The sequence below is a fragment of the Hylobates moloch genome, unplaced genomic scaffold (assembly GCF_009828535.3).
Source record: "Hylobates moloch isolate HMO894 unplaced genomic scaffold, HMol_V3 SCAFFOLD_3, whole genome shotgun sequence".
NCBI lineage: Eukaryota > Metazoa > Chordata > Mammalia > Primates > Hylobatidae > Hylobates > Hylobates moloch.
The window spans coordinates 41,724,527-41,739,672 of record NW_026652278.1 but is presented as its reverse complement, the minus strand read 5'-3'; the positions used below and the strand labels follow the sequence as shown (position 1 = coordinate 41,739,672).

The 15,146-nt window shown below is 37.5% G+C and overlaps 1 protein-coding gene across 3 annotated transcripts in view; it reads left to right on the top strand.

Annotated features, from left to right (window-relative positions):
* The window catches only part of BTAF1 (B-TFIID TATA-box binding protein associated factor 1), a 107,647-nt gene that overhangs the window by 24,154 nt on the left and 68,347 nt on the right, over window positions 1-15,146 (top strand). For 2 of the 3 annotated variants that reach the window (XM_032136857.2, XM_032136841.2), the window contains exons 5-11: window positions 4,675-4,838; window positions 6,989-7,125; window positions 9,800-9,929; window positions 10,505-10,573; window positions 12,345-12,434; window positions 13,054-13,149; window positions 13,247-13,423. In XM_032136857.2, the coding sequence (XP_031992748.1) occupies window positions 4,675-4,838; window positions 6,989-7,125; window positions 9,800-9,929; window positions 10,505-10,573; window positions 12,345-12,434; window positions 13,054-13,149; window positions 13,247-13,423 (863 nt within the window). Of the gene's footprint in view, window positions 1-4,674; window positions 4,839-6,988; window positions 7,126-9,799; window positions 9,930-10,504; window positions 10,574-12,344; window positions 12,563-13,053; window positions 13,150-13,246; window positions 13,424-15,146 lie in introns of those variants that run through there. The other variant, XM_032136873.2, reaches the window with a different exon arrangement.

Below are 15,146 nucleotides of genomic sequence, written 5' to 3'. Positions count from 1 at the left end.
TGCCGTTTTTATGAGTTGTAGGAGTATATGTTCTCAATACAGGCTTCTTACCAGATATGTGATTTACACGTTTCCTTTTTTCTTTTTTTTTTCTTTTTCTTTTTTTTTTTTTTGAGACAGAGTGTCACTCCATCACCCAGGCTGGAGTGCAGTGGTGTGATCTCTGCTCACTGCAACCTCCACCTCCTGAGTTCAAATGATTCTCCTGCCTCGGCTCCTTCCCGCAGTAGCTGGGATTACTGGCACCTGCCCCCACACCCAGCTAATTTTTAAATTTTTAGTAGAGATGGGGTTTCACTATCTTGGCTAGGCTGGTCTCGCACTCCTGACCTCAGGTGATCCACCAGCCTTGGCTTCCCAAAGTGTTGGGATTACAGGCATAAGCCATCACGCCCAGCCTGATTTACACATATTTTCTACTGCTCTATAGGTTATCTTTTCATTTCCTCTCTGGTAAGAAGCATGAAAGTTTTTAATTATTATGAAGTCCAGTTTTTTTTTGTATTGTTTTGTTTGTTTCTCAAGTTTTTGGTATTATATGTAAGAAACTTGCCAAATTCAAGCTCATTTACCTCTGTTTTCTTCTGAGAGTTTTATAGCTTTCGTTTTTAGTTCTTTTATCGATTTTGAGTTTTTTTTTGTATATGTTTTGAGGTTAAGAGTCCAACTTCATTCTTTTGCATGTGGCTATCCTGTTGTCTCAACACTGTTTGTAGAAAATACTGTTCTCTTTCCCATTGAATTGCTCTGGAACCCTTGTCAAACATCAGTTGACCGACACATAGGTTTATATTGCTCTGGAACCCTTGTCAAAAATCAGTTGACCGACACATAGGTTTATTTCAGGACTCTTAATTCTATTCCATTGATGTCTGTTCTTAAGCAAGTACCACATTGTCTTAATTATTGTTACATTGTAGTAAGTTCTGAAATCAAGATGCATGAGCCTCCAACTTTGTTCCTGTTTTTCAAGATTGTTTTGGTTATTCTGAGTCTCTTGCATTTCCATATGAATTTTAGGACCAGTCTGTCAATGTTTACAAAAAAAAAAAAAAAGCCAGCTGGGATTTTGGTAGCAATTGTGTTGAATCTGTGTATACATTTGGGAAATATTAGTGTTTTAACAATATTTACTCTTATGATGCATGAACATTTTCATTTATTTTCTAATTTTTTTCATTTTACACTTTATAGAGTACAAGTTGCTATCGTAAATAGAATTGTTTTCTTAATTTCATATTTGGGCTTTTGTTTCTTTATATCTTTTTTTCTCTTTGTTCTTTAGATTGGGTACTTTGTATTGCTTTATCTTTTTTTAAATTATACTTTAAGTTCTAGGGTACATGTGCACAATGTGCAGGTTTGTCACATATGTATACATGTGCCGTGTTGGTTTGCTGCACCCATTAACTCGTTATTTACATTAAGTATTTCTCCTAATGCTATCCCTCCCCCATCCCCCCACCACATGACAGGCCACGGTGTGTGATGTTCCTCACCCTGTGTCTAAGTGTTCTCATTGTTCAATTCCCACCTATGAGTGAGAACAGTATTGCTTTATCTTTAAGTTCACTTGCATTTTGTCCTATTATCTTCCATTAAGCTGTTAAGTTTATCCAGTGGTTTAAAGTTTTTTTTTTTCAGATACCGTATTTTTCAGTTTTAGAACTATTTATTTATTTAGATAAGAGGATCTCACTCCGTTGCCCAGGCTAGAGTTCAGTGATATGATCGTAGCTCACTGTACCCTTGAACTCCTGGGCTCAAGCAGTCCTCCCATCTTGCTAGGACCACAGGCACATGCCACCACGCCTGGCTAATTTTTTATTTTTTTTTCTGTAGAGATGGGGGTCTTGCTGTGTTACCCAGGCTGGTCCCAAATTCCTGGCCTCAAGTGATTCTCCCACCTCGGCCTCCCAAAGTGCTGGGATTACAGGTGTGAGCCACTATGCCTGCCCCAGAACTTCTTTTTTATTAAAAAAAAAAAGGTTATATCAGCATATTTTGCACATTATTTAATTCACCCTTTTAAAGTGTACAATTCTATATATTTTTAAAATTTTTTGTACAGATGGGATTTTGCCATGTTGCCCAGGCTGGTCTTGAACTCGTGGGCTGAAGCGATCCTCCTGCCTTGGCCTCCCAGACTGTTGGGATTACAGATGTGAGCCACTGTACCCAGCCTGGTTCTTTTTTATAGTTTCTGATTCTCTACCAAGGTATCCTATCTTTCATTCATTGTGACAGTATCTTCTTTTACATTGAGCGTTGTTATATTAGTTGCTTATGAATCTTGCATTCTGGCTGGGTGCAGTAACTCAGGCCTGTAATCCCAGCACTTTGGGAGGCCGAAGTGGGAGGATGTCTTGAGCCCAGGAGTTTGAGACCAGCCTGGGCAATCTAGAGAGACCCCACCTCCACAAAAAGTAAAAAATTAGCTGAGTGTAGTGGTGCATGCCTGTGGTCCCAGCTACTCAGGAGGCTGAGGTGGGAGAATTGCTTGAGTCTAGGAGGACAAGACTCCAGTGAGCTATCATCATGCTACTGCACTCCAGCCTGAGCAGCAGAGCAAGAGCTTGTCTCAAAAAACAAACAGAAACCCTAAAACCTTTTAATTCTAACATCTGAGACATCTCAGAGTTGGTCTCCATTAATTGTCTTTCTTTTGAAAATGGGTTACATTTTCTTTGCTTTGCTTTTAATTTTGTCAGTTATCCTGCACATTACGAACGTTATGCGGTGTAGACCAGATTCTGTTATATTCTTCCAAAGATTGTTTTGCTTGTTTTTGCTTGCTTGCTTTAGCAGACATTTACTTTGGTGGAACTCAAAATTTCAAACTCGTTCTTCTTTGCTCTGGGCAATAGCTTAAATCTCAATTTTAGCTTTTTAGATTTTAGCTTTTTAGATTTTAGCTTTAGCTGCATTGTTTGGAGTCTGCTCTGGGCATGCATAGTTCAGAGGTCAACCAGACATTTGGGCTGAGTTTACAGAGAATTTTGGCCCTCTTCTCTCTGACTCTCTCTTTTTAGGGGTTTTCCCTTTCTAACTTCCTGGGATTGTAATGGCCCCTAACTCTCTTCTCATTCTTCAAGTCAAGCCAGAAAGACTGTGGGTTTTGGCCAGGTGCAATGGCTCACGCTTGTAATCCCAGCGCTTTGGTAGGCCAAGGCAGGAGAACTGCTTGAGGCCAGGAGTTCAAAACCAGCCTGGGCAAACATAGTAAACCCCATCTCTTAAATTAAAAATTAGAAAAAATTAGCCAGGAATGGTGACACATGCATATAGTCCTAGCTACTCAGAAGGCTGAGGCAGGAGGACTCCGTAAGTCCAGGAGTTTGAGGCTGCAGTGAGCTATGATTATACCTACTGCACTTCAGCGTGGGTATCAGAGTGAGAGACCTTGTCCTTTGTAGGGGAAAAAAAAAGACTAGGTTTTTAATTCAAATTTTAGCTGCCGCGTATTTCATGGACTGGCTCTATCTTCAGGCTAAAAGCTACAAAAAGGGGAAACTTTTTTTTTTTTTGTAGCTTTTAGCTTTTAGTGCTATTCCCATCTTTTAAAGTACTGACAATTCTCCAAAGTAAATGCCTTTTTTTTTTTTTTTTTTTCTGGTGCCTTTAGGTAGTTTGTTTTTTCTGTTTTGGCCAGAGTTTGTTAGATGCAGAGGGTTAGTCCAATAGGAACTAACTCAGCCATTATTAGAAGCAGATCGTTATTGTTTTTAAAATATCAATTTTTTTTCAATACGGTATAACTGTCTTTTACAGCTTAGCTGTTTTAAGGGCAAATTTTTATTTTTAAATACCCTTTGGTATGTTCTGTTTTGTCTGTTTTGCACCGAAGGATTGAGGGTTTTACTTGAGACATTTAAAAACCTGTCTACTTTTATTCTCTTTGTTATTTGGGATATTAGGGCTGTATCAGCTCAGAATACATAAAAGCTACACTTGGAATAAGCATTTGTTTGTTGAGCCCTTTTACTGTTGAACAAAAATCTAGATTTTTTTTAGCCCAGTGACAGCTTTCATAGGAGGTACCGGTGTAGCTATAAAATAAAATTGATTTGTTTCCATAGAGATGAATTTTTTTTTTTTTTTTTTTTGAGACAGGGTCTCACTCTGTTTCCCAGGCTGGACTGCAGTGTTTTGATCACAGCTCACTGCAGCTTTGACCTTCTGGGCTGAAGCAAGCCTCTTGCTTCAGCCCCTGGAGTAGCTGGGACTATAGGTGTGCACCATCATGCCCTGCTAATTATTTTTTATAGAGATGGGGTCTCCCTACGTTATCCAGACTGGTCTCAAACTCCTGGGCTCAAGTGATCCTCCCACCTTGGCCACCCAAAGTGCTGGGATTACAGGTGTGAGCCACTGCACCTGGCCCAGGAATGAATCTTATTATTTTATATATATTTACTAATCAACAGTTGGGGAACGCGGGAATCTCAGTGAAAACTCCCAGAATGTTTTGTTAACTAGAACACTATTTTCCAATGTGATTAGGTAGCAGAGTTTATGAGATGTTCAGAGATGATCATGAATGAATATGGTTGGTTTTATGGGCAGAAGGGATGCTTTAATAGTGTATTTTTTTATTTTGGTAGAGTTCGATGTGCACATGTTAGAAAACTTCTTAACTGATTTGGAGAAAACGTATTTCTTTTCTGTTGAAAGGTGAAGTGGATCCCAAAGAGAGGATAGCACGCCAACGAAAATTATTACAGAAGAAACTTGGCCTTAATATGGGAGAAGCAATTGGAATGAGTACTGAAGAACTTTTCAATGATGAGGATTTGGATTATACCCCAACTTCAGCATCCTTTGTTAACAAACAACCTGTAGGTAAAACGTTTGGTTATTTGATTGCAAGTAATAATACAAAGGGTTTGCTTCATTTTGCTTATGCAATTATAGTTTAAGAAAATGTTATACTTAGCTGTGTTCATTGCTGCTTAGTGCCACCATAATTTAGCGTCTTTTTTAACTAGATTTCTGATGACAGATTCTATAGAGAACCTCCTCCCAGACACTGGACTGTTAAGTTGTAGTAGACCTTTTAGAACTACTGGTATTGAAAGATTCTAATTGCTTCATTTGCTCTTTTTGATATGTTCTTTGACGTAGGGAAAAGTCATTTTTTGAGAGAGTGAGAGATAGTAAGGGCTATTATAGTCAGATATGATAGTAGAAGTGTTTAGTGTTATGATTTATTCTTTTTTTTAACTGAGAAATAAGACTTGCAAACAACCAAAAAAGGGTATATAATATGAAGTAAAAGGAAGTTTTTTTTGCCAACAGGACACAGACATTTCCATGCCCCATAGACAACCATTTTCAAGTTACTTGTGCATCATTTCTGAAACTTCTATGTACAAGTGCATGTGTGTGTTTGTGTGTGTGTGTATATATGTATGTGTGTGTGTGTGTGTGTGTATTCCTTTTAGGCCATGTTTGCCTTTTCTCACTTCATACAGCTTAATGTATCAGTATATTCAGATTGACCACATTCTTTTTGGACAGTTTCATGCTGTTTTGTTTTGTGGCTGTACCATAATTTCACTCTTTTCTTCCTCTTCCTCTATCCCAGTTCCCAGTGGATACATTTGTGCTTCTTAATTTTTTTTATGCCACAGACTCTTTTGAAGCTCTAGTAAAAGCTGTGGCTCTCTCTTTAGAAAAATGCACATATAATGAGATATTACATCTCAAGCGGTTCAGTACTCTTTTACCTGACCCCCAGTATTCTTTTAGGGGTCCACGGGCTGCATTAAAAATTCCTGCTTTGCAGTTACGAATCTCCTGTCTTGTCATTCCCTTGGTCATTTCCTTTGCTTCAGTGGAGAATGGTTCTATTTGCCTTTATACGAATGGCACTTTAAACCATTAGAATTTGTAAAGTGTATTTTTTAGGGTTGAGGGTGTTAGTGATGATGAACAACTTCTGCAGACAAGGGGGAAAAAGGCAGATACTAGGAGAGAAAAAAGAGTATGAAGTGGCCGAAATACAGCAACACCCTGAAAGGAACAGAAGGAAATGGGGTAGAAAGGAAAGTGTAAGATGTAACTAGAAGATAAAGAGGAAAATAGAATAAAATAAAGGAGAACAAAAATGCAATAATGTGATCACAGTATGGGTAATTGAACATGGTGTAAGAAAATGAATGGGCAGGTGTATTAGTGGGCTATACACATCAGATTAATTGGGTGCGGGATAGGCAACACTAATTTGGGTTTTGCAAAATCCAGGTTTATATATCATGGACCTTTGGGGGAAGTTGCTTAAGGTTCATCATTGCCATAGGTCATTACAGCTGCATTGCTTGTATATGTGCCCATGGTTCTTGATCAAGACTACAGCAGAACATCCACACCAGTGACCTTAACTGGTTGCAGAAGTATAAATTTCAGTTGAATCTTATGGTTAGGCACAGAAGGGATTTTTAGGCTTGAGCTTAAAAATCTAACACAGAGACTTTATAGTGTCTTCTGTGAATGGAAAAGAGCAAAAAGAGTAGACAGTAAGTAGTTAAGAGGAAAGGGGCATATGAGCTAAGTTGGACTATAGTATGCTGGACCAATCACTTAAGGCTATAATTTATTTATTTTTTTCAGCAGATGGTGATGATCAGTTTCTTTTATTGACATTTATTCTCATAACTTTTTGGTGATATTATTTTTATTTTGAAGTCTTACCTCTTCAAGGCCTTTTCTGTGGGTTAGGATCATAACATTTGTGCCTCATAATGTAGCATAAAAAATGTTAAGAAGCATATGTGTATCTGTAGGGAGTTGGAATAATAGAGAAGAAGGAGGAAAAGACTGAAATTGTGGTACAGTCATAGAACAAAAGAGTGTGAGCCTGTCAAAAAAGAATGTGATCGATGTATATATACTGAAATTTATAGACTTGGTCTTCTTCTGAGGCTGAGACTATAGGTACTTATTTTAATTTCAAAAGTTCCAACTCAGCATTCTTTTATTCTTTTAGACTCTTCAGGCAGCTGAATTGATTGACTCAGAGTTTCGAGCAGGAATGAGCAATAGACAAAAGAACAAAGCCAAAAGGATGGCCAAGTTATTTGCAAAACAGAGATCCAGGGATGCAGTGGAAACTAATGAGAAGAGGTAGTAATCTTTTTTTGCTTATTCACTTGAAACGAGGGCTGTGCGGCTTTAATCTGTGTCTGCTTGATTTATAGAAACATTCTGCTGACATATTTAGCTGGGGAGTACCGTTTGGATTCTCTTACTCAATTGTCAGAGAGTATTTATTGTTACTAGGAACTGAGACCACTTCCCCAGAAAAATCCACATGTACAGACTTTTTTCCTACTAATTATCAGTTTTGAGTGAGGGCTGAGGATCTCCAAAGGGGAGAGCATTCCAGACAGAAGAAACAAGTTTAAATGCCTTAAACATGGAATAATCAAGAAACAAATAGAAGGGCAGTATGTCCTTCTCTACTGGGATGAGTGCACAGGAGAATGATAAAGAATGAAATCAGAGAGGTGTCTAAGGACCACAAGTTAAGAATACTCCCCTAGTAAAGTAGGAGGTATTGTCACGATGTTACCTCACCTGTTCCTTAAGCTGGGGCTATGCTAAATAGCCAGTGATAATCTAGGCTAGTTTATGTAGTCCTGTTGAAGAAAAGAACTCTGTGGGTAAAGTCACTGTCCTCTTGTTTCTTCATGAGCTACCGAAAGTGATCATCTATGCATGGCTTGGAGCAGCATTTCTCAAAGGGTGGTTCAAAACTATTTCCTTCAGGTGCTCTTTGAGGACCTTGTAAAAAAAAAAAATGCTAGTTTTTTTTTTTTTTTTTTGTGATGCAATCTCTGTCTCCCAGGCTGGAGTGCAGTGGCACGATCGTAGCTCACTACAGCCTCAAACTCCCAGGGTCAAGCAATCCTCCTGCCTCAGCCTCCCAAGTAGCTGGGACTACAGGTGTGAACCACCATGCGTGGCTAATTTTTAAATTTTTTGTAGACATAGGGTCTCCCTATGTTGCCTAGGCTGGTCTCTAACTCCTTGGCTCAAGTGGTCCTCCTTCCTCGGCCTCCCAAAGTGTTGGGATTATGGGCTTGAGCCATCACACCTGGCCAAAAATGTATATTCTTGGGTCCCACTCAGATCTGTTAAATAAGAATCTTTAGTGGTGCTCAGGAAATGATTGTATAAATGCTGAATTAACAAAAAGCCTCGAAAAATAGGATTTGCAAATGATAGAACTTTTTGTTATATGTATTCACATAAAGCTAAAAAGTGTTTAGTGTTTAAAAGCTAGGCACAAAGGGGGTAAATAATAAACATATATACTTGGTAGAAATTTATACCTGAGGTTAAATCTTTAACTGCAAACTTTTTATTCAGCTTGTTAATGACAGATTTTTAAAAAGTTAACAGCTCATTAAGATCATATAGTAACCTAATAAGTTTTTCTACTGGTTTTTATTCATACAAGCACTTTTAGCCAAAGATTTGAATGTTGGAAATATTAGACTTTATTTTTCAGAGTTCACGAGTCATTCATTTCACAAACATTTATTAAATACCTTCTATTTGCCAGGTATTGTTCTAGGCCCTGAGGACATGTGTGAATAAAATAGAGAAGAATTCCTGCCTTTGGAGGTTATAGTCTGGAGGGAAAGAAAGATGGGAAATAAATAAGTAAAATATAGTGTGTGTGTATATGTGTGTATACATATAAAATACAGATAATGTTAATGTTAAGAGTTAAGGAAAAGAAGATAAAACAGGGAAGGAACATGTGAAATATTTTTGGGGTATAGAGTTTGAAATTTTAGATAGGATGGTCTAGGAGGGCTTCATAGAGGTGACTTTTGAGTAACAATCTGAAAGAAATGAGAGTGCTAGTCCTGTGAATATCTAGGAAAAGTTTCAAATAGTTTAAGAAACATTTAAGAAAATGTTATGCTTTCCAAATAGAGGGAATTACAAGGACAAATGCCTGCAAGTGGAAACATGTCTAACAAGTTCAGAGACTTAAGGTGACCTACTAATGTGGCTAGATGTGGAGATAATTAAGGGAAGAGTAATAGGAAATGAGGAGAGGGAGGCTCAGATTTCTTTTATCACCTTATAGAAAAAATGGTTGGCCAAATAAATTTCACTATTAAGATGGAGAGAGGGGAGAAGTATTTATAGAAAATAATGCTGTATATACTTTAAAATGTGCTAAGTTTTTCTTTTCCAAATACTGAATAAAAGTAGTTTGACTTGTCCTCTCTTTTCCAATATTAGGCTAGCCTCAAAATTTTTGGTCTTTAAGTCATAATAGAACATTTCCTCAAATTTTCTATATCCTTTCTTGATTGGTCAATTGTTTAATCTTACCAGTTCTCTCCATATTTTTCAAGAACTGGTAAGATTATACCGTATTGCTCAGTGTATTAGTTTTCTCTAGTATATAAAAGCCTAAAAACATTAGTGTTAGGATGGACCAGATGCAGGTTATATGCAGATTATAAAAAAGATGATGAGCTGGTTGTAGAGAGGAGGGAAAAGTGGCCTATTAAATTCAAGATCCAATTTGAAAAAAAAGAATTCACCAACCTATAGTGTAGTTAGGATATATTTTGCTCAAATTTTAAGCAGTTAGTCGTTTGATACATGGGATTTTAAGTAAATCATATAAGCAGAATATGGTGTAAAACATTTGTTTAAATGATGGATTGTCTTAAATTTGTCGTGATTCACATTATCTTTTATTCATTTCATTCATTGTGGTTCACATTATGCTTTATTCATTTTCTAAATGGTGACTTTTATTTTTTAGCAATGATAGCACTGATGGGGAGCCAGAAGAAAAGAGACGGAAAATAGCAAATGTTGTTATTAATCAGTCTGCAAATGATTCCAAAGTCTTGATTGATAATATTCCAGACAGCTCTTCCTTAATTGAAGAGGTACTCTTGAAAGACTCTAAAGTATCCATTAAAATTGCTTATAATCTTTGGGCCAGCAGCGGTGGCTCATGCCTGTAATCCCAGTACTTTGGGAGGTTGAGGTGGGCGTATCATGAGGTCAGGAGCTCGAGACCAGCCTGGCCAACATGGTGAAAGCCTGTCTCTACTAAAGATATAAAAAATTAGCCAGACGTGGTGGCACGCGCCTGTAATCCCAGCTACTTGGGAGGCTGAGGCAGGAGAATCGCTTGAACCCGGGAGGCAGAGGTTGCAGTGACTCGAAATTGCGCCATTGCACTCTAGCCTGGCCTACAGGGCAAGACTCTGTCTCAAAAAAAAAAAAAAAAAAAATTGCTTATAAATCTTTTTCAAACTAATATATCAGTTGAAAGTATTGAATAATCTGTCTATTGAGAGAAATTTTATTAGTAAAAATATATCTTAGTTAAAAAAATTAAATTTTTAAAAGCCTGATTGCTACTACTAGACTTACAAATAAAATTTACTGAGTTACTTAAATTGTTAGCATAAAATAGACCTTTTGAACTAGTAGTAATTCTGTTTTTCTTATTCAGACAAATGAATGGCCTTTGGAAAGCTTTTGTGAAGAACTTTGCAATGACCTTTTTAATCCCTCCTGGGAGGTAAGATTTCTTCATTACAGTTTCTCTCAGCTCTATTTTCTGTGCTAGTGAAGGGAACAATGTCAAGAGCAATATACTTTGTCAGAGTCCCTATTCTTCTCTGTTTGTCTCAGGACTCAGGGCACGTCATATCATTGACCTAAATAGAAAACTATAGATTGATTTTCACCTTTCATATCCTTCAATCATATTCTTTAGTGAATTATTTCTTTTCGTTCTTTCAATTATAATCCAAAGGCTTGCATATCTCTCCCAGGCAGTAAAAAAATACTTCCTTTCCTTTGGAAGTGGACAATTTTGATTGATCAAGAGCAGTAGTTTCCAAGCCAGCTTTTTAGCCTCAGAAATCTTTAGAGAACGTCTTGAACAGTTCCCAATGTGTAGAAGAGAAGAGTGAAGTTCCTCTGCTTGAAGTTGAGGATTGGTAGTTTCAAACCATTGTTTGTCCCTTCTGTTGGCCTCTGTGTAATTTAAAAAACATTTATTTAGAATACCTTTTAGTTGCCTTCCCTTGGTGTAATTCTATTTAAAGTTACTCACGTCATAACTCATGAGGTATTAAGAAGTGAGTACAGTGTCAATAGCTTGTTCTTTTCCTTTCCAGATGACACTGCAGAAAGTAGCCTCACCTTCTCAAAGAAAGGTGATTTATCCCAAGGGGTATAGTGATGCATTAATCATAAGACATTTTATTTGTATTGTCTTCTTTTGGCACTCACTTATCATTGGTAGCTTTGGAGCTTCGGTTTTTTGCTTTTTGGTTTTTTTGAGATGGAGTCTCACTCTGTCTCCCAGGCTGGAGTGCAGTGGCACGATCTTGATTCTCTGTAACCTCCACCACCCAGGTTCAGGCGATTCTCCTGGCTTAGCCTCCTGAGAAGCTGGGACTACAGGTGCATGCCACCACACCTGGCTACTTTTTAAAATATTTTTATTAGAGATGGAGTTTCATCATGTTGGCCAGGCTGGTCTTGCTTGAGCTCCTGAGCTCAAGTGATCTGCCTGCCTGGGCCTTCCAAAGTGCTGGGATTACAGGTGTGAGCCACCATGCCCAGCCTGGAGCTTAGTTTTGATGCACGTATTTTGAAAATACATGTGTTGGGATTATAAAGAACACCTTGGGCTGGGCGTGGTGGCTCACGCCTGTAATCCTAGCACTTTGGGAGGCTGAGGTGGACAGATCGCTTGAGGTCAGGAGTTTGAGACCAGCCTGGCCAACATGGAGAAGCCCTGTCTCTACTAAAAATACAAAAACTAGCCAGGCGTGGTGGCGGGTGCCTGTAATCCCAGCTACTTGCGGGGCTTGAGGCAGGAGAATTGCTTGAACCCGGGAGGCGGAGGTTGAGGTGAGCCAAGATTGCACCACTGCCCTCAAGCCTGGGCAACAGAGTGAGATTCCATCTCAAAACAAACAAACAAAAAAAAAAAACAAAAAAAACACTATACGATACTTTCTTTGCTCTCTCTTGCTGTAGATAGTGCTGAATGAAGGTAGAGGATAAGGGAGTGAAAGCAGTGTGGATTTATATCTCAAAAGGATTTTAGAATAGCTGTTTTCTTGCTTGATTTTTAAAATCCATATAACCAAAAGCAGTCTGAAATTTATATGTGTAATTCTTAGATAGTTGAAGAAAAATGCATTCTTGTAAAGTTCCACTTAGTTTATTCTAATTTCTTAAAAATTCCAGTATCCCAATTTCTTATAGAAGAAAAATCAAACTTCGTTTCTTAAACATTTAACCTCTGACATTTGCTTCTTGGTTCTTTTCAGGTTCGACATGGTGCAGGCACTGGACTTAGGGAAATTCTTAAAGCTCATGGGAAAAGTGGTGGTAAAATGGGTGACAGCACTTTAGAAGAGGTAAGTGTATTAATGCAACAATTATCACCAAGTATTAATAGTTGGCATCTTTTTCCAATGTAGGGAAGTAACGAGTATGTGCCGTGAAGTAGGAATGAGAGGTAAATAAGAGGAAGAGATATGAAAAGGTAAATATCATACAATGGATTGAAAAGTAGAGTAAGATGAATAAGAGGCTAGTTGAGAGGTCAGTGAGCAACATAATTGGTATTGCCTGGAGACACTGGTAGTAGTATAAATAATAGATATGTGACCGGTGTACTTGATATGAGAAAAACCTTAAGTAATTAGTTTCTTAATTTCTCTTGGAGTGCAAGTAGCATAATATAATCCATGAATTTTAAGAATTGTGCTACAGTATATCTGAATTGAATTAATAATCAAAGGGGATATGGGATATGTTTAATATTAAAGACATTAATTGGGACTATTCTACTTTTTGGTTATTGTTCCTACAGCTAAAATAATCTGTCCCCATATTTTATTTTTGATTTTGGACCTAAGGTGTCACCCAAGTCCCCAGTACAAAGTGTGATCTTTGTTGTAAAAAAAATTATGTTAAAAATGTGTGTGTGTGTGTGTGTGTGTGTGTATATATATATATATTATATTTTAACAGATGATTCAGCAGCATCAAGAATGGTTGGAAGACTTGGTTATTAGACTCCTTTGTGTTTTTGCATTAGACAGATTTGGAGACTTTGTTTCTGATGAAGTAAGTATCATTTAAGGGAGGCTTTGCCCAATCAAATTTCAAATTCTACAAAATATGTTTTTTGCAGATACGAGTTTTCTTCCTTTTTCATCTGTAGGTTGTGGCACCAGTTCGTGAAACTTGTGCTCAAACATTAGGTGTGGTTTTAAAACACATGAACGAAACAGGAGTTCATAAGACTGTGGATGTGCTGCTAAAATTACTTACACAAGAACAATGGGAAGTTAGACATGGTGGTCTGCTGGGAATAAAATATGCTTTGGCAGTCCGTCAGGTAAATATTTCAAGTTTTGAAGCTTATGTGGGAGAGTTTTTTCCCCTTATAGTTTATTTTCACTAATTAGACGAAATGGTCTTAGATTCTTACTGTTACAGAGAAGCCAGTCTTCCAAGATTTGTCTTCTTGAGACAGTGTCATAGAGATAGGTGGCGCTCATAAGAATTTTAAGTATAAATCAAAAGATGGTTAGTTACATTGTTTGCTCTTTAAGGTCAAAGATTATTTTTCCTTTTTAATCCATTGCTACAGTTAATTCAGTGCTCTTCATGATTTGGTTTTACTGTTTTAACTCATTTAAATATTGAATACATGCTCTGAGGGCTATACAACATGGTGCCAAGTTATGCAGTATACGTACAGGAGTAGACATCAAAGTGTAAAGCAGACAATCTGTATGGTCATGTACTTTTTACATAAACTGTCAGTGTTTTTTTTTATCCTTTATGACAGCTTATAAGAAGAAAATGCATGTAGTCTTATTATTTTCATATAGGGAAATAAGTTCTGAAAAATTAGATGCCTTGCTGATGGTCACAAAACTAGTTAAGGTTAGTACTAGAACTAGAAACTAAATGGCATGTCTTATAGAACAGTGTTTATTGTAATGTTATACATCATCTAGGATGAAAATACCTGCATATGCACATAGTCCCCTACTTAGGAACATTTATGTTCCCTTAGTGGGTTATTAAAAACTCTGATATATTCTGGCTAGGAATTTGGTTCTTAGATTGGCCCACAAAAGCCTATTTCATATATAAATATATCTAAAGTCCTTTACTAAACTAATAAGTGCTGTGTAATCTATATATACACATAACATTTTTGTGGAAAAATTGATTCTGATTTCCAATATGAGATGCCAATAACACATCTCTTTTCTCCTTCTCCCTACTTCCCCACCGTAGATCTAGTGACAGAATTAGGGACTTCCACAAATAGTTGTCTTTACTCTGAACATAATGGGTCAGCAAAGAGTGAGTGTTGACGAAAAAGGAGAGACGTGGAAGTAAAGGAGAGATTATGAATGAGGAGCTAGAGAGAGACCAGGACCTTTTCTTACCAGTTTAATTTCCCTTAATACTTTCCAGTTGGGATCAGCATTGTCAGGGTGTTAGGCATTGGCCTATATAGGGATTTCACTATCCATTATGGCTACTTAACGGTTTGTGCCAGCTTTTCTTCTCTTCCCATGCTCACTGTATAACAGATTGGAACCTCCCTTTCTGTCTCAAAAGGCAAGCTCAAAGGCCTTTTGAAGTTTTCTAAGATTGTCTTTTTTTTTTCCTTTAACTGCCAATAACAAAGCATTCATGATTCTGCTGAGAGATCTGAACTCTGTCCAACTCTTTTCTCCCTCTGCTCCCTTCTTTTCCTGCCCCTTTTAGTTCTCTTCTCCCCTTGGCAGCCACCTTCTTACCCCCCACAAACAAAACCTTTTTTTCTGTGTTCCACACTAGCCTCTGTAGGTAACAGTAGACTTATATGGAAATGGAAAGCACCTTATTGATTTTTGAAATGTTATCCCTATTTCATAGTAAGACCAGTTCTCAGTGAGATTCCTAGTATATGATCACAGGAGTAACGTCTGAGGGCTGGTCTGTTGGGGGAAATGAAAAGACATTAAATTGGAATAATGAGAAGCGGGAAGGTATGGCTTTTCTTTCACTCTACTCTCATTCTCCTTTTGGTTGTCAGTGGCATTGAATGAGATATG